This window comes from Anguilla rostrata, chromosome 13 (genome assembly GCF_018555375.3).
Source record: "Anguilla rostrata isolate EN2019 chromosome 13, ASM1855537v3, whole genome shotgun sequence".
NCBI lineage: Eukaryota > Metazoa > Chordata > Actinopteri > Anguilliformes > Anguillidae > Anguilla > Anguilla rostrata.
Window position 1 is genome coordinate 26,434,421 of NC_057945.1, and position 25,621 is coordinate 26,460,041.

A 25,621-nucleotide genomic window follows, 5' to 3' on the forward strand; every position below is an offset into this window, starting at 1 on the left:
TAAGCCCAGTGTAGGGGAAAGTCCATTGAGAACGAGGGAGACATATGACTGTGTAATCGCACACGCCTAAGTTAATCTGAGAATTGGCTTGCGCTGGATCTTCGCAGTAATAATGTATGAGCACCGTGGGTTTTTACACACGCACGCAAACGGGGCTGAATTCTTAATGAGTCACGCGAAACAGCACAAATTAAAGCAGCCATTGCATATTTAAAACTCACAAGCAAGGATTATAAATCATTTAAATTGTGCAAAGGTATGAAGGCTACCAGTTTCAGTCTGCATTCATTGAACCTCAGCATTTTTATGTGAGATCCTCCAGCCGTTATCTGACCTTGTCCCATGTCCTTAAACGCATACTATTCATGATTTTTTACTTTAAAACTATGATCAAATAACCATGCGTATCTATGGCATATGTATGATGCACTGGCAATCTCTGTCTTTATGCACTTTTGCCAAATTTGTGCACCTTTATCCGTATTTGTTATTTTTAAATTGTGTTTGGGATATTTCTGGGCAATCTTTTCTGTATGTTAACAAAACCGCTATGTTAGGTCGGGCACTCGGGGTGAGTGGGCGGGGTTAAACACAGAACCACAGCATGGCTAAAAAAATCCTGCACAGTGTGCCTTTAAGTAGGCTATCTGTTGTTGTTCCTTTTTTTCTGTTCTTTTGGACCCTCTTTTAAATTTACTCCACTCGTCTTTGTACCAGGTCGGTGTTGTGCTTGAATATATTGGGCAGAAGACAGATATGCAGTCAAAAGGTCTGGGTTATTTGTTCCAAGAACTCACCTGAGGATGAGTTTATTGTCCTGTTTTACAGTACTTACTCTTGGAGTCCTCTCTGTGGATGACCTAGTCTATAATACTTTCCTGTGTGTGTGTGTGTGTGTGTGTGTGTGTGTGTGTGTGTGTGCACATGTGGGTATACGTATGTGTTCTCCAAGTCCTTGGAACTTTATCATAATTGGCACAAGATTTATTGTAATAAGCTTGGATGAAGGACAAATTGGTCCAAGGAATTGTAGTTGTTGTTTCCCATGTTGAAGACTTGATTAAACTGTGCCCTTGTAATTGAGCATTTTCTGTGGAATATGGTCATTATTTTCAGTCGTTTTAAATCTGCTTGATTGTTGAGTAGCAGGTTTGTGTGAGTGCAGTCTAGTATAGATTGTCTGTGCCAAACACAATGAGTAAATTAAGCCTTAGAGACAGCTAATTGGCTAATGCAGTTAAGAGTGTTTGAATTGAGATAGATGGTCAATATGTTTATCCTTGAACACTTAGGAGAACGACAAATGATCACCCTTAGCCCCCTGTTAAAGGAACTCGGGAAACAGCTGATTAGTTTTAATTAGCAGATTGGGTGACTTCTCTTTGTGACTTTGATTTTAATGAGAGATGTTTATTGGTTTTTCACAATTGTTCAATTGCCAGTACAGCTGCCAGCTGGAATTGTGTCATTATTGGTTAAAGGAAGTCATATTTCTCAAAGGTGACCCTCGCTAAGTTAGAGCAAGGGTTCAAACCCAAGAAGCCTTGAGCAGATCGAATCAGTTGACAGTCAGGCATTTGACAGATTCGAAAACCATTCCTGAAAAACAACAAGCCACCATTTTCAAAGGCCCCCATCCACAGAAGATGCTATGCTGCTGTGTAGATCCAAGAGATTTGGCAAGAGTCTCTCTGAAATCGCCCTCCTCTGAACTAAAGGAGCACGAGGAACGACAGATCCCCCAAGGCAGCGATGCATGTTTCTGTTTTAGCCGTTTTATGAGAGGAACGTTAGCGAAGCGCCCAGGGTCTTTGCTTCTCCCTCTTCTGCAGGCCTGTCTCTCTGTGTTTGGTGCAAGGGGAGGTCCTGTCTAATCTCCCTATTGGGACAGGCGGGTGCTCTGTCGCCCTTCACAAGGTCAGGATTTATTCTGAAGGCCACAGAGCCCCTCTCCCAGCAGTCTCCCAGAATGGGCCCTTGACCTCTGCCTCCGGGGCCCAACTTCACCAGTCTATCATCATGTTCTCGTAGACATAGCCTGCAGTATGTGCATTCAGGGAGAGTAGGGAGCGGGAGGGAGCGGGGGGTAGACGGAAAGAGGACAGAGACAAAGAGAGAAGCTCTCTGTACAGTGCATTGCTTTATTGAAGTTGCTATATATGTTAATATCTTCTAAAATATTTATAACATACATACAACCTTGTGTTGTCATTCTTTTTATTATTGTTATTGCACTTTTTATTATTACAGATTATTTTTTACTGTTGCTGTTGCCATTCATTTTAAAAAAGCCCTTCACTGTTTTAGTGTATGCATTTTCTTTTTACTTTTTTGTTTGTTCTGACAAATTATTTGCTGTTATTTGGCAGGACAGCATGCAGCCAATGCCACTTAAGTATGCCTGAATGTGACGTAGAAGGAGGGAGGGTGAGAGCCAGAGAGCGCTGGCTGGAGCTTTACCGGATTCATGCTAATGATGTCAATCCCTGACTCCGTTCATCTCAGGATTGAGATTTGTGGAAAAGGCCCATATTGAGGCTTTAGCGCGGGCTTGTGTTTGCTCTTTATTTGGAGGATGGGAACGTTGGCACCGCTCTACCCCTCCGCCAGCCCCAGGGGAGCTCGCGCACTGCTTTGTATGAAGTGCTGAGGGGCTGTGATCAGGCTGGGAGATCAGTGATAACTATGAGCGACCTGTTGTTAATAGCCCTCGCAGAGCCACGCACCCCCGGCAGGATTACAGCGTGTGCTTACAGACCTGATAGAAATCTGTTTGCTCCCGTAAGCCTATGCATATTTGTACAGGGTTTTCAAGCAGCTGGGAAAGACTTGGCATTTTAGCACATGTTTGTTTTCACGCATATCAATGAGATTCCCCAGTAAACTTGTTTTGGATTTTTGCCATTTTTTTTTTCCAACATGGCAAAGTGTCTTATTTGAAATTAACTTTTTTAAACACAACATTTGACATCGTTTGTTTCCTTAAAAGCTATCCTGAGTCTCTGTGACACAGGAGGTTTCATAAGCACTGTCTCGGAAGGCTTTTTTATATTAATGCACATCATAATGACCAGATTGCTTGGAGGTCAACACACTTGGAGATGACTGTTGAGTGAGAAAGCCCAGCCAATCCTTTCTGGTGGGCAAAATGATAATGTAGCCAGCTACAAGGCCTCATTAAGTGAAGATAATGTATTTTGGAATGGCTGTCAATGGCACGGGCACCTCTTTTTTTCCATGCGTCTGAATAAATTATCAGCACGTCTGGATGTGAATGCGCAAGTAATTTGCCACTTAGCATAATCTATTATCCACAGTATTGCAAGACCCTATGATTCATCCCATTATCCCTCCAAATACAGCCGCCCCGACGTGTTCCGCAGCACCTACTCGCAGGAGTAAAGTGAAGCGGGGGCCGCCGGAATCATTATCCGAGCCGTCGCGGTGCCCGCGCTCTCCGAACAGGCCATTTTGCTCGCCGGCTGCAGGAGGAGTTCTCCCCAGCAGCACGGCCTCAGTCGCGAGCCCAGGGATGGGGTTTTGCATTCCTTCTGCATCGCGGATCATTTTCCAGAATACTGATGAAGGATGCTGCGCTGCCTGTCATTCCTTCCTTCGCCGCCGAATGCAATCTGACTGCCCAATCGCAGCCTTTCGGCGCGGAAGACGGCGTAGATATGCGAGACCTCGCGCCGCAACTCCGGCTTCGGCCTGTTTACGAAACGACGTCTAGACCGGCCCCGCTGACGCTTTGTGTGCTTCGCGTGCTTCCGCATTCATCGCAGGGATCTTATTATTATTATTTTCATTAATCATTGTCAGGGAGACGCCGGAGCCTTCCCTGAAAGCGTTTAGGTTCATTTTGTTCTGTTATAAATGCAAAAAAAAAAATGCGCGGTATGCCATACATATTAGGAGAACACAGAAGCGTTTACCGCAGAAATAGATCAAAGGAGCTGCAAATAAGGCTTTATGTAAGGATTAGGGTGGTGTGGAAAATGAAACTGGCACAATATTGACAATGTTTATCTAGAAATACATGTTTTTTTTTCTTCTTTATTTCCTTTTTTTTTCACTAGCACATATTGCGCTGCCTGACAGCTTCATTTTCCCCCCCCCCGCACGTCAGTGCATAAGTAGATCGGGAGAGGTTCTGTCATGCCTAATGTCGGACACAGTTTCAGAAATGAAAGGTGCTCGTTTGTTAAACTCAGCCACTGTCTGTGGCTCCACTGAGGCTTCACATTTCCTGCCTGGTTTTGGGCGAAGGAGAGAATTCTGCTTACGCCGCTGTCCTTCCCTCATCGCCTGCATCTGATGGGGGCTCAGAGAGCAGTGCGGGGGCCCCTGGGGGCCCTCAGGGGCTCGTGTGCCGTCGCTGTGATGCACATCCTGTGCGGCTCAGGCACTCTCACCTTCAGAGAATTGCGGGGTGAGCGTTTGCCGCGTGACGCAACGGAGGCTGTGCAGATCGCATGCCGTACGCGGCGCAAAGCGCTTCGTCGTGGGGCGGGTGTGAGCTGGAGTCCCTGTGACTCAGACTGCATGTCTCCATGACAACCGCTGGATGCAGAGGGCGGGTTTGCGCCAGCGAGAATCCGGAGAAACTGGAGCCGATGCCTAACAAAGTACCTTGACCTCACTGTCTGCGATATTCAAACAGGGAAAGGCATTAGCACTGTGATGTGAAAAACATTCAAGGTCAGTGCTGCAGCCAGAGGGGCTAGCTCAGGGGTGGGAAAGCTCATTCCTGGACGGTTGGCGCGTATGACGGCTTTTTCTCCTCCGCCAATTACCCGCCTCAATTGGCTAATTAGCTGTATACTCCAATGCTGGTCCGTCTGAAGATTAGATTAAAGTGAAATATTTCATAAACACATGGATATCTATATATATATATATATATATACTCTAGCTAAAGAAAATGTAACATTTCAAACTTAATTCATATTTTATTTTGTGAGCCCTGGTATTTAAAAATTAGCACTAGGGCCTCTTCAATTTTTTTAAATCTTAAAACTGTAATGCATTCAGCAACCAAGTTCCTGCTTTCTTAACCAATGTTTTGCTGCTAAAACAAGCCCATTCTTTTTTTTCTGGACTGTCAGAAAAGGGTTTGGCTTTCTTTGTATGAACAGTGTTGAAATGGGACCTCATCCCAGTGATTTTCTTCTTCTTCCTTTTCGGCTGCCTCTGGGTGATTTCCATGCATTCTGCGGAACATTCTGGCTTTGTGATGTGTCATCTCCATCACTGCTCTCATTTTCATGTGGGACGGCGTCTGTATTCAACAGAGTGAACATGTTTTTCACTATTGTTGAGATGTCTGTTTGCATTTATCTCTGTCATAGGTTTTGTCATAATCACTTTGGCTTTCTGCAGTGTCTCTCTCTGAAGATGTTTTCCTGGAACTGCTCGAGATATCGTTTTGTCCTCTCTCTTTACACAAATTTTGAAATTGTGTATTGTCAGTTCTCCCTTCCTGTCTGGTTCAGTTCCGGAATAGCTCGCCCTGTTGCTTCTCTGGCTACTGTACACTGTTCACACCACGTAATTGAGGCATCTCCCAGACTAAACAGATCTCAAATTTCTAACAGAAACTGACGACTTGCATAAAATGTTTGGTAAGGCAGCTAGCTCTATAAGCATTTTGCTATAACAAGCAATTCCTCCAGTCACTTCTGCTGGGACAATGAGCAGATAATTAGTTGCATTACTACATTGCTAAATTAGTTATACTGAATTTTATGTATAGAGCCTAAAAAATGGTTGCTATCTTATCAGAATATTATTCATAATTTTGGGGATCCCATCCACACCCAATGCTGGCATGGTGAGGATTTGATGTTGACCTGTAGGCTACATTTTTGTATTTAGGATGCGTACTTTCAGCTAGCATATCACTCTGAACATTTATAAAGTGACACACAGTTAGACCACTGATAAATTTAAAGAGTATTTGTAGCCTACTATACATAATGTGCATACGATATTGTGTAACTAAACAGGCATTGGAACAGGCATTGTTAACCTTTCCCTCTCTTCCTTCCAGATGCAGATCTATATGTACAACTCAGATGATTTTGACAGCCTCCACGCAGCCATTCATGAAAACAGAATAATTGCTGCCATGGCAGTGTTCTTTCAGGTGAGATTTGAGTTTTATATACCTTTTTTTGTTTGTTTTGTAGATCACTGGGATTCTAATGAGCTCTCTCTTTTTCAAAATAATATATCTGTCATTAGGTATGTAAAAACATTCCTTTTTGGGGAAAGCATTTATGTCATAGTGGCTACCACTGTTGTGCTTTGGCAAAGCTGAGTACTGGCGCTGAAAAGCTTTGGTGGTAGCCCCTTTGACCTAAGTGTGTTTTAGTCTTTTGAAGGGCGTTTCTTGATTTTATGTCCATCTTCTTTTGGATATTACAGCTGATGATTTGTTGCATTACTTCTGATTCTTCACAGGCCTTGCTCCCAGGAACACTCTTTTTGATACAAACTTTTGATGTTTTCATTCCAACAGCTTATTTATCCTCTCGTTAATAATGTATCTCGTGTTTGTTTTTTCGTCTTGTTTGAATGGGATGTAAGTTGTCAGTGCTCTTGCAAACATCATATCAAAAGAAGGAGAAATCAGGAAAAAAGTGTGTCCTTTGAAGTGTACACATTTCTCAGAAGGAGAGGGTTAAAGTGCCTTTTGTGTGGTTCAAGCAATGTAATGTAATGTAGAGGGATATTAACACAGTGTCATCTTTGTTGCTATGAATTGGCAGGATTAAGCTCATTTAGTAGATTTGATACGTTGGATTAGATACCTTGCCATCTCACTTGCTCAAAATTCTCCAGTTCAGATCCTTTTCCCACAGAATGGTAATGGTATTTTCTCAATAAAGAGGTAAAAGTGCAGTATTGGAATATGTCATGACAGTGCTGCTCCTGAGGCAGAATTATCATGTCAGCAGAGCATACATCTCTTGCAATATATAGTATTCTATCAGGATGGTCTCCTCTCTCATGACAGATGATGTCCCATCGGGATACCAGAGTCCCCAATCAAAGGATCATATATGCTGAGAGTGGAATGGCACCAGTGTCATTATCAGTATCATTTCATTCCCCTTTTGTTGGTCTCTGCCCCTGTGACACTGTGTGTCAAATCATTCCACTCAAGGCCATTAAGAGGCTTCGGTACAAGGCTGTAAAGGACGGCTGTGCTTCTATGTGTACATTCACATGAATCTTTCATGGATTGATGTTCTGGTGATGAGATGTGGTTATGGTGGACATTTGCACATATATAGTTATGTAATGTCTGCATTTCTAATCTGTTTCTCCTTGTAGTATTTTATTTGTTTTGCTGCCTTAACATTATAACCTAGGAAATTTGATCAAAGGTACAATCAACAGCTTCAAGATACCAGACCATACCTTGGAGAGAAACTAACACTCGTATGCTAATGGAAATTATAGAGAAATGGTGATATAAAGTATTCCATTTCGGTTTATGCTGCTTAAGTTGTCACATATCAGTTGGCATTTTTTCTGGTTTATTGTGTGTTTTATATGGTCACATTTCACATATCATTTCAATGCGTTTTGCAACCTATAATGCACAAGTGATTCAGGTAAATAACATGCTTTTGGACAGCCAGACGGGGCGTCTGGTCTGGCTTTGGAGGCTGTGCTTTGTAGTGGCGCAGGTGAGTGAGCGAGTGAGCGTCTGGATACGGCGGAAGAAAGGAGGAGAAAGCTGAGGGGGAGCGAAGGCCGTTAAATATGAATGAAACCGATTGCCCTCACTTCTGCAGGCTTTGATGTAACACTGGCTCAGGGCAGGCCGTCGCGCAGAGCGCGTGTCGACAGCGACTGGATCCAGGGCCAGAGGACGCTGAGAGCGGATCGATGGCGGTGCTTTCTGTCAGCCGCGGTCCAGGGGAGCGTAGAGAACGGCGGCGCTTCTGAGCGTGCGCCGACTGACTGTAGAGCGGCCACAGGACCTGCCGGGTTAATGGTGGCAGCGGGCTCAGCGCATACAGCCTCTCTCGCACACGGCCAGCTCATGCACCGGACGCAGCGTACACGCATTTCCACTGTGCACAAAGGGAATGACGCTAATACATAACGCGTACACACTTATACACTCACATGCCGACAGACACATATAACATACACACATAAAAATATGACGCACAGACATTCATTCCAAATGTGCACACAAGTAACAATGTGCACACATGCTCACACGCATACGCACAGACACACACAAACAGGCACATGTACACATTGTCACCTAAGTGACAGGGTATTCAGGGTATTCACTCAGACTGGTGTTGTTTGTCACAGCCTGGTGGCTGGAGTTAAGATTGAAAGCTGATGGGTCCTCAGAGGGCCATTATCGTGAAGAAGCAACAAGTGGGGAAGGAAGGTTTTCCTGTTTGGTGATAACCTTAAAGCTGTCCTTCTCCCTCCATCTGTTCACACATCCCCGGCTAGCTCTTTTCCTCACCACTCCAGCCTAACAAATCAATACAGGAGACCACAACAAGCAGGCTGGGTTCAAATACCACACGTATTCAAATCTCTCAGTGTATCTGTGTATGTGTGTTTGTGTCGGTGTGTGGGTGTGGGTGCGGGTGCGTGCGTGAGAGAGGGAGAGAATAGGAGAGAGCCGTGAGTGTGTCTATGTGTCAGTGTTTATGACTGTGTACATGTTTATAGATCATGATGCTGTGCATTAATTAAACCATTTCAGCTGCCAAGGAATAGTATGGCCCAATAGATCTAGTGTCTGTTCAGGCACATATCACATCCAGTTCTACCGTCCTCCCTTTCACTTATCTCACAAAATATCCATCATAGTTTCCTCCCCCCATTTATTTTACTGTCTGTCCAAATCCAAGTTCACTAGTCTCTCACTATGTGAATGCACCTGAGTTTATACTTAGTAAATAAAAAGTAGTCTCGGAGTCAGTTAAATCAAAGCACAAGAGGTACATGTGATGAATATGTTATTCGTCTTTTAATATTGAAGCTATACTGAAGTATTAATACTTGTTCATTTTTAAATATATTTCTCCAGTAAACGCTGCCTTTTGTAGTGGAGAACAGTGTACATTTTCATAATAAGGGCAGGCCTGCTGTGTTTGCCTGTGTCTTTGTTCTCTATATTTAGTCCTCCAAATGCACATTCTTCTGCTTAATTGCTGTGTGCAGAAGTAATTACAGCTGCTATTTTCAATGTGCAAACATGGTGATTTGTAAATAGCATAAATACACGTCCAGAGGTGAGATGGTTATTCTTCAGCTCCCAGGCAGGCTGAAATGGGACACAGGTGCAACTACGGCAAGCGGGAAGAGACATGCATGAGTCATACTGCACTATATAGCATCCCTGTATCGTGTTTACAAGAATTAAAGCCACACTGTGCAATGAGGTTCTTTTCTTTTAAGACACAATTTGATTTAGTGGACCCTCGTTGCAATGCTTCAGTTAATTAGTTAAAATATCCCCTCCCCTCAGGGGGGAAAGCCAGAGAACAGAGGGGGAGAGGGGTTAATTGAACGTGGAATGATAAGTAGGTTGGCGTTCGGCGTTTCTCCTCTGGTTCTGGACGTCGGCTCTTTTGGGGACCGACGGCGGTGACCGTCGGCGCGGTATCAATCGGAAAGGGCGAGCGGGCGACCCCGGTTCCCGCTGAGGTTTGCGGGGAGACGCGCTTTAAAAGGCAAACATTAATAATGAAAGTGCTATTCCCCCGCCGCCGGCGTCGTCCTGAAGCAGGCAGATCTGGCACAGAGCTGCTAAAATAAGCCCCTTGCTGATTGGGCCTCCCTGTCCAGCGCAGTCTTTTCCCATCCGCGCGACGCTGCCCGCTAACTCCTGCAGCCCCAGAGCTCTGGGATCGGCCATTTGGTCCTGGGCAGCCGCCGTGCCTCCAATCAATCAGCTCCCTGCCTGCTCGCGGGCCCCTGTCTCTCCCGCCTCGGCCCTTCATCCGTCTCCCCGTTCAGCCGGGCGAGTGCCAGGCCGGCCCTGGGAGGCGGGGCGCGGGGAATCGCCGCGGCCGCGGTGAGGGAAGGGGGCGGGGAGAGCTGGAGCCGGTGAGGGAGAGGAAGCCGTTGTTCCTGCTCGCCGTCGATTGTCGCCGTTTCGTCAGTCGCCGCCCCAGAGAACGCTGCTGCTGCGGCTCCCTTGGCCTCGCGGCCCCCTTTTGAATTCCGTTTCATGTCGGGAGCCGTTGAGAGCGGAGGCTCCAGCGCACCGCGCGGATCTCCCACAGGCCTTTGAAACTGCACCGCGCGCTGCGTCGGAGGAAGGAACAGAGGCCAGGGGGAAGCCGAGGGGCCGGTGGAAGCACGTAAACGCTTTCCTGTGCGGCCCCTGGGATGGCTGTGCTGCTGGGCCGGACTCAGGCCTGCTGCAGTTCCACTGCTCGGGCCCCAGAGCTCGCCTGGCCTGGGACCAGCAACAGGAAGCCCTATTTATATCCTGGAGTACTATCCTGCGCAGGGAAACTTCAGGCAAATAAAGTGCTTTGGAGTCGACCAAAATGGATGGCTTGGGGCTCCTATTTGTCATTTTTAGCCTGCAGGAAATGAATGTGGAGAAGCGTTCTCTTGTTTTACTCTGACAGTTTTGATGGTAGTGTACAAACAACCTCTGCACAGGAAGCTTAGCAGTTATTCTGTTTGTTTTGTGTGTGTGTGTTTATGTGTGTGTGTGTTTATGTGTGTGTGTGTGTGTGAGTGTGTGATCCCTGTGTGAACCCCCAACAACAGGCTGTTTTTCAAAATAATCTATAGCACTGTTTCCCTCGCTAGAGAATGGCAATATCTGCATGCCATTGTAAACAGTCCCTCCTGCTGTTGCCAACCATCCTCCCCCCCATTAAAAAATAATCATAATAAAAAATAACTCTTTCTAATTTTGCCTTGGAATGAAAGGCTTATGATCATCAAGTGTTTTTTTCCTCTCATGTGTGTACTGGTGAAAGCCCAACATGCACAAATCTACTCCCCACCACAGTGCCTCTTTCCTTCTCTTCCTTTAACTCACACCATTATTTACAGAGCTGTTGCATGGAGTGATTTATTGATTTATTTATGTATTTATTTTTAATCCCAAGTCCAGAGCTGTAACAGAATTGCCAGTGATCATGTCTGTCCACATTCCCCGCCCCAGCCACGGTACTGAACACCACTGGAGCTAGGATGTAGTAATCACCACATAATACGAGCATATGTGCTGCTCTCAATCCCTCCTGAAAAACCGCTTGATGAATAAAGCATGGCCGTTTCTGACACGAGCGTACAACTGCATGCATAGTTAAATTCCGAAACTCAGCCTCCTATCAACAGTTTATGTCTCGTGCGCGGCTTGAAAAACAAGACTGTGAATAATAAAGAGTACGCACACAGCAAGAATCCCTGTTCCTCTGCTGCTTTGACATCAGTACGTACTTAAAAGGATGCAGAGGGGCTTTTGGCTGGCCTCTGAGGTACGGTTGAGGTCTGCTGCGGTTTGCTGGGGTGTCTGGTGAGCGGGTGGCTTCTGCCCGCCGTCCCCTTGGGCGGGGCACGTGTTCCGACTCGGAGATGGTCGTGTGAGACGAGAGCGATCCGCCGCCGCTGGGCGTAGAGGCCAGATCTGAGGTGCAGTCTCTTGTTCCTCCGCAGGTCGGGGTGAAGGACAACCCGGCCGTGGACCCCATCATTCATGGACTGAAGGGCGTGGTCCATCATGGTGAGTCCTTCTCCGCATGCTTACTGTTCACCTCTAGGCGTGGCATTTCACTCCTCATTAAATCCTGTACACTGGAGTCCAGCAAGCTACCCAGTTACATACATCAAGTACGTGTGTGTAAGTATATATAAAAGAGGAAAAAAGTATGCTTTGATAATATTGATATGTGATAAAAATGTGAATATTTTAGTGTTTGTCTGTAAAATATAAATTTTATCCGTACCAATACGGATGGTGCTAGATGAGTTTATCCTGTTCGCAAAACGAAATGACTAAAATAACATTTTTTTCAAGGCTTGTTGACGGGGGTAAAATAATGTTTGGGTAACCTCTGACTACCCATATTTATTACGTCTAAACAAACACAATTTAGTATTTAAACCAAAGTAAAGTAAATGTAGAAATTTTGACAACACTGGTTATTTTACTGTGTGTCCACTACAAGATATGCAGTAACAGTCATAAACAGACGACTTCCTTTAAGACACCATTTGTGCTTGAATTACTTGCCTGGATATACTGTAGCCGCCACGTCAAATTACCACAGATAGAATTCCACACTAACGGCGTAATGTGAAGTTTCCATGACGAGCCTTAGAGCTTCCTTTCTCCAATGCAGATATTTCCCAATTAACAAGTGTAATTGAAGGAGGTCTAATTTTGACATTTAATTGAACCAGTGTTAACACACGTGCTGTGGGTATGTTTGATGTATGTCTCTCATTGTCGTGGTTTTGGTGAGGAGGTCATCGTTCTAGATTTTGCTTAGGTTTGTGGCATGGCATATTGCATTGTAGGTGGCATAAATCAGTCAATGCCACTGTGTCCTTCATCTTTCAGAACTCATTCATTGTTATGGAAATTGATAGGAAGCTGCTGTTAGATGTACTCTATGCTGTGTGTGAGTCTGGTCTGTTGTTTTTTTGTGTAAATGTAATACATTTAAAATTTGGCGGCACCCTGAGGGAGTCAAAAATAGATGTAAGTCCTGCCCTTTGAAATGGACAAAAGCATAAAACAATCTACTGAATGCAGAATCTCCCTGCTGTCTTTATCAGTTACCGGCCTTTTAAACCTTTTATCAGTACCAAAGCAGGAGTGAGTCACTGGGTGCGCAAACTGTGGATCTGTATTAGCTCCAACAAATCTGATGTGATGCTTTGTCTTGTTTAATTAAAACTTTCTGATATTTTAGGCCAGAGTAATTTTGATCTCCATTTTATTTATTTATTTATTTATGTATGTATTTATTTAAAGCAGCATGTGATTGAAAGTCTAATTGTATTTTTGAAGTAAACTCCAGATCAGAATTATTTGGATCACAAAGGGTATCTCAAATTCCAGTTCATAATCCAGATCAATCTGAAATATCTGATTGAGTTTTGGAAATCCAGTCTGGTGTTCTGTTGGGATGTGGCTTGGAACTCATCTGACTTTGAGAGCACAAGGAAAGCATAGGCAATACGTACACACACTGCATGCTCTCTAAAATACATCCGCATTCAGGCATATTTCATGCAGATTTGTGTGTTTGTGTGTGTCTGCCTCTCTGCATGTGTTTGTGTATGTGTGTGTGTGTGTGTGTATTTGTGTGTGTACGTGTGTATGTGTGTGTGTGTGTGTGTATTTGTGTGTGTGTGTGTGTGTATGTGTGTGTGTGTGTTGTGTGTGTGTGTGTCTGTGCGTATTTGTGTGTGTGTACGTGTGTGCGTGTGTATGTGTGTGTGTGTGTGTGCACGCGCTTGTAAAATAAGGAATGACTTGTATCTTATGGTATGTAATGTGACTTCACTGCTTAAATGGCCATGTACTGTAGCCCTGTCTTTTGTTCTCAGCTTAGAAACCAAGTCATGTATGTGTGCTGGTGAATTATAATAGATTCTCTGTTATCACTTTTGCCCTCATTCATGCTGAAAATATAAGAGGGGTTTGTGAGGTAGTAAAAACTTCATTTGTCTTGACGATTTTGGGCTTTCGGGGAGATCTGAAGCCCCAGACTGACATCACTGTCTTTGTATCTCATGCCTTTTATGAAACCTTTGTCTAGCAAATTCCCTTAGACTAGCATACTTTGCAGTCTTCAACACCATGCAATCTCTGTACATCACCTTTTGGAATAGTGTTATTTGGACCTCACTGTACCCTGTTAAAAATGTATCTGTTTCTAAGAACAAATGCTTGTTTTATATTCTCATATATTCTCTTCTGTGTATGGTAATATAACCCTCAGTGAGACTGTTAATAAAATTAAGGTTGTTTGCATATTCTTTTCAGAAGTGTATTGTGTGTGTGTGTGTGTGTGTGTGTGTGCGTGTGCGTGTGCGTGTGCGTGTGCGTGTGTGTGTGTGTGTTCTGAGCCGTGCTGTGCTGCTGGCAGTAATGTAGCTAAATCGAGCAGAGCTAGCTTCCTCAGGCTGTAGGCTTAAAGGCTGTTGACAGGCTTAGATGAACACCTCAGTTTTGTAATGACTGCTCAGCTCTCCGGTGCATGGAGTGGAGCAGTTGATGTGAAAGACGGGTGTGAAAAATTGTAGCCTTGAGATCATTTTAAGGATAATAATATGCAAAGAGAAATAAATAGATGCATTTAAAACACACAGACATATTCTCTCTGCTGGCAGGCACTGGGAAAGAAGGAAGGTGTAAGGTGTAAGTGTTTAAACACAGAGCCCATGCTGCTGGTGGGTCAGGACAGTTGATCTGCTCATGTAATCATCCATTCACTACTTAATGTTACTCACACTTAAATATTAATCATACACTGAAGCAGGGACACAGTCTGAGTGCAAAGTCATATATTAAGTAACACAGCACAGCAAGATACTGCCGTAACTGTTCATGTCTGCTCGCTTTAGAGCTTTTTAAGATGTAGACAGATGTAGTGATCTGGTTTTAGCTCAGCTTATTCAAATGTACATGTACAATGCGTGACCCCATCCAGAAGATAAATTTACTATTAATAATTGATATTACAACCTACCAGGACTGTCTGTTGCACATATACAGTACTTAAAGTTTTAATAAGCATCACAGTGTATTAGACTTATGGACTAAGCATTGATGCATACATACACGTTAGTTCATGTATTCCTTTGATAGTTTTGCATGATCAACCAACCATAAAGAAAATGAACATACTGTATTATTATAGCGTTGTCATGCGTGGCCAAACTTTAAAAAAAAATAATAATAAAAGTCAGCTGATGATCTTAGCCGCCTACATGTTTCATCTATGCTACTGTATTGCCAACACGTTTCTCTCTCCATTGCTGTACATTTTAATTGCTGTGGAAAATGGTGTCTTAATTCTTTCTGGAGGCTCCAGGTGTTCTTGGTTGTGCAGTGAACATTGTCCGTGGTGGCATCAGTACAGGTGGTAAATGCAAAGCGGCGATCATTAACGTGCTATCATCCATCATGCGGGTGTTAAGGAGGCGATCCAGGTGGCGTATGTTCAGTGTCTTCAAAATGATGGCCTCTCGTATACTCGGACCGGTAGGCCTCTCTCAGGTGTGTGCCAGACTGATGCACTCACACTCTGAGTTTGGGCAGCCAAAAGGATAAGGTCCATTAAGGGAATTATCGGCAGGCGGGTCAGTAGAAGCAGCCATCTGGATAGGTTTTAATTTATCACTTCATAAAAGGAATCTGTCCACACTGGATACTCCCCTCCACATACACACTCACTGTTTGTATTGTTTATTGTTCAAAAGCTGTACAGGTCTTGTAGCAATCATTGATTTTGTTTTGATGATTGCTGATACATGAAATTCATGAAAAATACAATAACTGGAAAAGTATCTCATATATATATTCTAAATGTACTGTAAAATGCAGCATTAGTTATATGATGTTTTTTTTCCCCTCATAATAAAAAACGGTACATTTGAATCACACTATTTCTTATAGTCTGGCCAATATATGTGAATAAATGTCTGTCATAACTGAAACTTTCATGATCTACTGTGCCCATTGGCTATGATAAATTATGAATGATAATTTATGTGTTATCTGACAAAGCTCTCATTCTGTTCCTGAAAAGTGTTTAAAACTTTAGAGAGCAATTTACATTTACAAATGGAAAAAAACTCATTGTAAGAGAGAGAGCAAAAATTACACGCAATTCATAAAATGAATATGCAAGTCGATACTGAGGGAACACAAATACACACAATGCATCTGACTTGTGCCACACCTCTCCTCAGCCTCCCTGGAGAACAGCGTTCACACGCGTCAGGCACACCTGTACAGGATATGAGCTCTGTAAACAGGTGCGAGACAATTAACTCATTAACAGTCATGTAACACCTTGGCTTCTGTGCGCACGACAACAACAATCAACCCTGTCAGGAGTTCGAGTAATGGCAGAACTAATGAATATTGACAGGGTTGGAAATTAATTGTGCGATTCTGTTCGGTAGGGTAAAAATTGCACATAAACAGCATCACGTTTAATGCAATTATTAATATACTTACTCCGGTGGTAGGCCTGAAATTACGTTACATATAGCTTTGGGGTAAAATGTATTTTGCCAATTATTGTATTTCATTTTCTTGTGAAGATATTCATAGTGCCCATGCTTTGCATTGCATTTATTAGTATTTCACATGCGCAGTGCTGTATTTCTTGCAAATAAAGTGTAGAGAAAATGAATGTGTGGTAATCAGCCCAATGAGTTCTGAGTGCTCCGGTGTTTCATCATTGAATTCTGCACTGTTTCCCCAATCACAGCTCTGACTGATTATTTGTAGAGGGATGAAATTGCATCTATGTGGTGTTAAATGCAAAGATGTCCTGTGACTACAACCCTTTTCATATTTTCATTTTTTCATTTTTTGTCAGGATATTTCTATGGTCCTCTTGATCTGAAATCCGATGAGGCTTTTCTTGTGCTAAGCATTTTTTATTATGATTTTATCTTGTCCCACAGAATACACCATTAAGTTTCATTTTGAAAGAATGCATCAGTGGTTTTTACTTGGAATTTGTTCTGTTTTTTTATTCTTACTTTTTTCTTGGAAATCGGATCATACAAATGATGAAATATTATAGAAATCAATTCAGCGGTTGACGGAATGGTCCATTTGTTAGATCTGGTGGAGGATGGATGCCAGTGCTCTGTAGCCACTCATAGGGATTAAGTGGCCGTAGAGAAAGCAGCACTAGGCACACTGACTTTCTATGTGTTGTTCTTACCCGTGCAGAAAAGGAAACATTCCTGGAGCCCTTCATTCTGAGAGACCTGCTGCCATCATCTCTGGGAAGCTACTACCGCTACACCGGCTCCCTCACCACCCCCCCCTGCAGCAAGATTGTGGAGTGGATTATCTTCCACCGACCTGTGTACCTGTCTTACCAACAGGTGAGCCTGGCCCACCCAGACACTTGACCCACTGTCTAAAGTAAATTGCCTAAACTAACATCCTCTACCTATAATCTATCTATTAAATCACTGACTAGAGGTCAATTATTATTTTTTTTAAATCTTAGTGTATTAAATATAATATTGAAATGGCTGTTCATATGGCTTATTCATGAGGGTTGATGTACTGTAACTGCAGTAAACAGCAAGGCTAAAATGATGAGTCATGCTAGACAGCATAGCATATAGGGTTATCAGGTCATGAGGGCACTAGAGCTGTCAAAAAATATTCAAATTTCGAAAACTATTTGAAAATCTTTCTTTTTTTAAAGTTCGAACCTAAATTTGAGCATTCGAATATTAGTTTTGGATCCCGCGTATTGTAATTAACATGCAGGCTTTAATTTCATGCGGCGAATCATGTTCATGCACGCATTTCCTGTGCTAACGTTACTTCTTCTGTCAACAAAAGACGTTCTGCCCTGGACCCCCTAAACAGGGATTTCCTATAAACAATCATTTCCCGATGATTAATAAATGCCGATGTGTGGCAAATTACATCCACGTGAAAGTGCTTTATTCATTTGCGCATTAGGCTATAGAAACTGCAGGGGGCTCATTTATAAAATGAACTTGCGTGCATACGTCAAGTGAAGACCTGACGTAGAGCGACGACTGTTTCCACGGTCAAATCGAGTCATGTTGAAATTTTTTGAATTACTACTTTGACGTGATTTTCTATCACACAGTTGATCTAAATTATGTTTTGTAAACAAGGCCCCAGATGTAGTAACCTAGTATTAAAGTTCACCGATGTCCTCTATTCTACTGCTCGCTCATGGAAAATAACGCGTAGGCCAGTTTAGAGGGAGCGTCACGTGCATATTGCGCCCGACAATAAGCGGCTTATTTTTGTGAATTATAGGCAAATGAAATTCGAATATATTCAAATTCTAACTAATTACAGAAGCTAATATTCGAACTCAATTTCATGGCACTTTTGACAGCCTTAGAGGGCACCATTTTCTTTTCCGTAGGGTTCGAAATGTGGAGAAGTTAATTTTATAATATGCCTGAATGCGTTGACTCAGGGTTCATCGGGAGGGGGCCAAATGCACATTACTGATTTTGTTTTTATTTTTATTTTTAAATTTTTTGGGCGAGGTGGGTGGGAGATGGCGCTGTGGCATGCCGTGTCACCTAGCTTTTATTCCACTGAATCTCATATTTCTGCACTGAAGCAAGGAGAGAGCTTCCAGGAAGGTGTGATCCTTAGAATCCACAGCCAGTCTGCATTCGATGGCAAATCAGCCATTAGCATTTTCTCTGCGTTTCCTTCAATGCTCGGGTTTAGTCACTCTTTTATATGCAAATTTATACGGAGAGGGCATTTCCCTTTATATTTAAATGGGTTTTTGCACATGGTGTATTTTTTTGTCTTGACCCTGCTTCAGAGATGTATATCTGAACTGACTGAATTCATATTTCATAAGCAAAGCTGTATATTTGAATTAACAGAATGTATTCCTCAAGGTGCTAAAATTAATCGGACACAATGCTGTCAGCTTACCCCGGTGTCACAGAGCATACTGATCAAATGTCATCCTCACCGTCACCGTAAATAATAGTGGAAATTCAGCACACAGGAAATTTCATTTCTAATCTCTTCATTTAGCATGCACAAACTCCTCTTCCCTTAAATGAGGTTTCAGGAAATCTGGTCTTGATAACATAATTCAGGTTGCAGAAAAAATTGGAGTGTATCTCGTCATCATGTCATAATTTAGGTTACAAGAAATCATTACCTGATCTCATCCCAGCGTGATATCGGGGACACAAACACAATTTAAAAATCCATAGCACATGCTGTCCAGAGCTATTTCTCTGCAGCTCTCAAAATAGTCTCTCTTTTTTTCCTTTTTATAAAATGACGATTTCTGCATTGCACCAGATAAGTGCGGTCAGTGCACATTTTGATAGCTCACCTGATGAGCAGGGCCGAATGCTGCGGACACTCAGATCATTTCTCAGGAAATGAGTAAGCAATTAAACACGCTTCTCGCCTTCTGCAGTGTGCTCCTGAGACAAATGCGTACCTTTGCTGTAATTAAAGCTTGGCTTCTGCAATCTGAAATTACATATCTGATGAAAAACTGGTGGGCTCTCTTTTAGTTTCTTTTTGAGGATGTGTTGATATGTAAGGTGCTTGTTTTTCTATCAGTGTAATGAATCTGTAGATTTCATTGTGGTGACAGTGATTGAACAGTACATGCCTGAATAATGTTGAAAATGCAGATTGAAGAGAGAAATTTTGCTGACTACATGACCTCTAAATATGTGTGTTCCCATACCCCAACAGGAGAAGGATTCTTGTTTGAAATTGTTGGAAAATGGCCTGTTTGTTTCTTCATTCTGAACTATTAAACCGATCACCCCCAAGTTAGCTGCTATAAATACTGATCTCATTCTTCTGAAATGACCTGAACAAGACTAGTATCAGGACAGATATAGAAAATATTCAGACTGGGTTATCACATGAAAAGTACTGGCTGTTCATTCATAGGCATGATTTGTCCTTTATAATTGATTGATAAGGCAGTGCTTTGTAATGGCCTACAAGTTGTTCAGAGTGCTGCTGTATTCATGTGCCTTTCCATCCTGTTGGCCATCTGTTCGTAATAGTCTCTGATGGAATAACATACAGTCTGACAGACTTGTGGATCAAACCTGACACTAATATTGTCCTTGCTTGTCCCCAGAACACTGTCAGTTTTATAGTCACAAGGGCAAAGGCCACAAAGTCTCCTGAGGATGTTGATTCAGAGACTCTGACTTGGACTTGGATTGATTCACGTTCACAAAAATTGCCCTTTCTGAAAAAGCCATGGTTCATGGTGGATCTTGAAGCTTTTATTTATTTATTTATTTATTTATTTATTACCTCCTCCAACAGTCATTCTGTCTGTCCGTTTGTCTGTGTGTTAGCCAGATGTCACCAAATGTTATGAACAAGTTGCATGAAACTGAATAAGCTTTCATGATGATTGGCCAAAGGGGGCATGGCAGTAGGCGTGGCTTTCACAAAAAGGCATACAACTTTCAGACGGATTCACATGAAACGTTGTATGCCTGTCTGCAGACATGAGAGGCAAACCCTATATTATTGTCCCAATCAAACAAAATGGGGGTGCTGGGGAGCTAATTTCCAACCACTGAACAAATGCAAGTATAGTGCTAATTGGCCATGTGGTATTGCCATAACAGACAAAATTGTTTAAGAGTAGCTAGAAATTAACATGGCATATTTCATGCCTGATTTGAGATGCAGTGATGAAAATGAATGCATCTCCTGAAGGGCATGGAAGAAATTATTACCTTTTGTTGAATATTGCACATGTGGAACTGGCATTTGACAAATGCATAGTATGGTGGAGGTACAGTATGAGTGCCATCTTCTATTTTATTTATTAGATTTGCAGCAACGAAATACATACATTTTTTTCTGTTTCCTATTGAGTTAAAAAAAAAAAAAAAGTATCAAGAATCCTAGCTAACATGAAAGGCTTCAAGAACACTGGATAACATTCCATTTGTTGTAACCTCCTGATGGCACTATTGTCCAAAACCTTGCACAGACAACATGTATGCACATGTATGTACTTGTAGCTGATCCTTTGATAATTATCATTTAGTTGTGGAAAAATATTTTAGAAAGACAATCTAACATTAATGAAATAGTAATTAACAATAATTAAATAGTAAATACTAGGCTGACAATTGATACAGATAATGCAACTTTAAATAATAGAAGAACCTTTAAATATAAGTATTGAAGTGAAAGATTAATTTTGGATGAACCAAGTTTCTATTCCTTTTTAAATTGGCAGCAATATCGAATAACATTCTGCGAGTATCTGTGTCCTGTTCATTGTGATATTTACCCTAAATAATACTTTTAAATAAATTGTTAGTTGGGATCAAGGTTACTGTGTTTCCTGTTAATGTTTTTTTTTCTTTTCCAAATTACAATTTTCATATTACTTTTACATTTGACATTATCTCCACCTACCTTCTATATCTTGTCCATTAGACATTCATTAAACTTCTTTACATAATAATGACCTTATTACCTCAGTGGTATTGTAGCTGCAAGTATTCTAATTCCAATTTCTGTATGTTGCTTTTATTAGATATGTATAGAATATTCCACACTCCTTGTATCGAGTCTGTTATTTGCATTCAGGATGGTATCATCCCTCAACAAAGATGTTTTATTTCTAGTCTGACAGGAAATTGTGGCCTGTGGTGCCTGTTGTTTCAGTCTAACCAAGTTTTAACAGCCATTTTCCATCAAAGCGACATGTTTAAGTCTAAATAAATTCACACAATCTTAAGAATCAATATATGAAAAAGGCAAGTAATATATTCAGTCTTTTAAATAATATTTATCAATGCTACATTAGCAGAGAAGACTTCCAGGCATTTGTATTTTTTGTGGTTTGGCAAAATATGAATTTCCCACTGGAGGTGGCACTCCAATGAAATGATCCCACGTCCCCACCAGAGAGTGTGTAAGATAGCTTTATGTTGATTTTGAACATCTCATTAATCTGCATGCGGAAATGAAGACTTCCAGACATGCGAATGAGTTTGAGGTTAACCAAAATGTGAATCTCTCTCTCTCTCTCTCTCTCCCCCTCTCTCTCCCTCCCTCCCTCCTTCCCTCCCTCTCCCTCAGTTCAGGCTTTTGTTCTTGATCAGTCTAGGAAGTAGGTCATTGATAGTGACAGACATAGCTTTCGGGGGGCTTTTAGAGTAGATCGATGTTCATCTACTCTGCCATGACAACCAGCTGAAAATGGTTCCATTTGTAACACCTGGAACGTTCTGACATCTCCCACCAAATTGTATGCGTTAGTCTGTTCTTTTGTTTGCTTTCTGTTTTTCGTTAAAACACTGAAGCACTGAACATCCTGTGCATATAACACAAAGAGAGAATTCCCTTATTCACATTGAGAAAGATTTCACTTAGAATAAGCATTATATTTTTAATGGGGGTGGTGGAGGCGTTTACCCTGGAGGCGACTAACACATTTGGTTCTGATTTAGATTTTATTTATTTCTTTTTTAAACCCCACACCATGATTGAAATTCACTGTTGATAAAACATTGGCAGACATTGGACAGGCTTGTTTGAGGCAATGTTGATAGTTTTTATGTTTAATGTTCAATTGAATATTGGGAAAGAGTATGCATAGTTCTTTATCCAGGTGTTAATGGGTTCTAATCCCAGATGGGGCATTGCCATGGGACATTAAGCAAGGTGTTTAACCCGTAGGTCTTCTGCAAAGTGTCCAGCTGTACCCATGAATTCACCCAAATCTCATGGTTCTCGTATGCTGGAGCTTTTCAGTCTCATTAAAAATTCAGCCTTTTGAAGAAGTGGTTACCTGGTGCTGACATCTCTGAGAGTAGCTGCTCTTTTCTTTTACAAATTTGTTTCTTTAAAAATTCTAAAATTACTTGTGTGGTGCCAGGCTGCACAAGTGGCAATTCCTCAGAGCGACTTGCAGGATTTTGGCCTTGATTTTAAATCAAGATTTGTCCTGAAAACTCATGATTATATTCAATTGATAGTTCGTGTAATTGTGTTTGTGAACTACAGGGATGAACACTTCAATTTCTTTTTAAATCAAAGGTAAAATTTTGATTGAGTCAATGTGTATGTCTTGTAATAAGGTGATGCAACAGTACATTACCTGAATATATTGAACAAATGGATCTCATTGCATATGCTTAGGATATAAATAATACACTAAGGTAGTGTCTGATGCACTGAATCCAAAGCAAAAATATGATTAAGCTTGAGTCAAATGCTGATCCAAGAACAAACAAGAGTTTTAAAAAAAGATGAGCACTGTTTAGTTATAAGGTTGCCATGGCACTTGAAAGATGACACACAGTCACTATTTATAGGAGTGCAATGAAAATATGTTTTTAGAAATGCCTTTATATTAAAGTGTGTGCATGGTTACAGGAGTATTGATGACCAGCAACATCTGGGCGCATCTTTATACGTATGTTCCTCCCAGTGTGGTACTTTTTAGGATAAGGGGCAGTGTTGCTGTCTTGTCATACATCCTAGCTTCTGACTAAATAAGAACACACATACTAAACAGAATATGAGTCACACATACCGAATGCAGAAGTAGCATGATGGGAGACGGGTGAAATTTTGGTAAATTCATAAAAACATGAATTTACATGAATTTAAATTGATAACAGGTAAAAAATAAATAAAAAAATACATAAAAAAACACAAGCTGTTGTTCACACTTCTAGAATAGTGGCTCCCTAGCACAACATTGGACATTCAGCTGGAGATAGTGTCCACGGCCTGCAGTAGTGTTTCAGCAAGCTGAGTCTGTCCCCGCTATCAGAAAGACAATACACATACATGTGGACACACGCATGACCGCACGCACCCACACACACACGCACACGCATGCACGCGCACACGCTCACCTGTGAAACTATTACAAGTTTGAGTGTCCTCAATAAGCCAGCTCTGCAGCCTGCAGAAATGGACAGTGAAGTGTTTTCACCAGTAACCATGCAAACTGCGCATCTGGTCTCAAACACAAACAACAAAGGAAAAACACTCTCAGACAACTCATTTTGCTGTGGGCACTTTTCACCACACCTATCTATATATTTGTTTTTCAATTAAGTTTGTTGTCATCCAGTTTTTTTTTCCAGTTAAGTTATTCTTTCATCTGTGGGCAATACAAATTCTGACAATACAGATATTCATGAAACACTCCTGAACTTATATTTGGGGACATTTGTTGCCATCAGCTCTGCATTGTCTTCATTGTTGTTTGCCCTCATCCAGTTTTGCTATTCATTTTTCTACAAAAATGTGGAGAGTACAGCCATGGTCATGGAAGGCTTGTATTTTTTGTATTCAGACCTTCAGATAGCTCATTTCTGTGATGGAGTGCAAAACAGCTGTTCTTGTTTTTGTATTGCCCTTGTGCACATTCTGATTAGTTTGGATTTGGATTACTGTGATTTATCCATGGCAGGTCATTGCAGGTACACTTATATATTCACGTTTTTACTCCATTAAATCTCATGTCATGTTTTGTTCATATTGTTTGGTCCAGTATTCTCTGTTTGACAATAGATAGACTGGTACTGTAGATAGATAGATAGGTAGATAGATAGATAGATAGATAGATAGATAGATAGATAGATAGATAGATAGATAGATAGATAGATAGATAGATAGATAGATAGATAGATAGATAGATAGATAGATAGATAGATAGATAGATAGATAGATAGATAGATAGATAGATAGATAGATAGATAGATAGATAGTGGTGCAGCCTCTCTTCCTCTTCTTAGGAGGATTGCTGGGTACGGTACAGGTATAGTAGCTGTGTGGGGACTTCCTGTTTTTCTGGCTTCCTGACATGGGCGTGGCTCTCTCTCCTTCTCCCCTCAGCTGGAGGCCTTCTACTCCATCTTCACCACAGAGCAGCAGGACCACGTCAAATCGGTGGAGTACCTCAGAAACAACTTCCGCCCGCAGCAGAGCCTGGACAACAGGGTGGTCTTCAAATCCGCCGTCAAGGACGCCTGGATCCCAGATTTCACCGATAGCCTGGGGAATCCCTACGGCACGGAGTCATCCAAAGGTGCCTTTCACATACCTGTCTTTTCCCTCTGAGAAGTTCTAAGCATATCTGTGCCTTTTGTCGGTCTTAGCAGTGGATGCATGGACGGGCTGTTGGGCCCTGGAGTATCGGTGTGGGCTGCAGTAGGGAGTGTCAATCACAGAGACAGACATGTGTCTAGAAGATTGTTTGCGTTGATCTCGGTGGGGGCAGTGTTATTGTAAAACATGAGCTAAACGAAGGCATTCTAACAAGCCTCAATGTCTGCTAAACAACATGAGTCACTGTTGATAGGGGCGATAACACGTCATTCCTCACCGTGTATACTCTGTACCGTGACACTGCGTATACACTGTGTTATCCCACGCTGCATATACTGTTATCACACTGTGTATACTCTGCGCATTTAAATACTGTATACACTGTGTAATCCTGTACTCTATGTCAATCCACACTGTGTGTGTTGAAATGTCATGCTGTGCCTCTCCTGAAGACCGCATGGTGTGCTGTGCTTTTGATTGTAGCCTTTGCACAGTACAAAGAACAAATTGAAAATTAAAAATGAAATGTGATAAAGGGGGAGTGCAAGGGATGCCCGTGAAAAGCTGGAGGCACATTTCCTGTGAGAGGGACTGTCAGGTGGGCAGGCGTATGGGATGGATGAGCGGGAAAATAACAAGCTGGAGACAGGCGCCATAATGACAGGCTTTCAGGGACAGCTTGTCATACCTCCTCACTCCACGCACCCCTCTCACACCTCCACCTACCCCTCCACACAGCTCGGCTTTGCGTCCGGTGATGTCATCATTACGGGACGAATCTCTGCGCCA

General features: G+C 42.1%; 1 protein-coding gene across 1 annotated transcript in view; it reads left to right on the top strand.

Moving 5' to 3' along the window:
• The window catches only part of ptprga (protein tyrosine phosphatase receptor type Ga), a 196,909-nt gene that overhangs the window by 127,050 nt on the left and 44,238 nt on the right, over positions 1-25,621 (top strand). The window contains exons 5-8 of the mRNA XM_064304975.1: positions 6,053-6,148; positions 11,677-11,743; positions 16,949-17,106; positions 24,620-24,812. Coding sequence (XP_064161045.1) covers positions 6,053-6,148; positions 11,677-11,743; positions 16,949-17,106; positions 24,620-24,812 — 514 coding nt within the window. The remainder of the gene's footprint in view (positions 1-6,052; positions 6,149-11,676; positions 11,744-16,948; positions 17,107-24,619; positions 24,813-25,621) is intronic.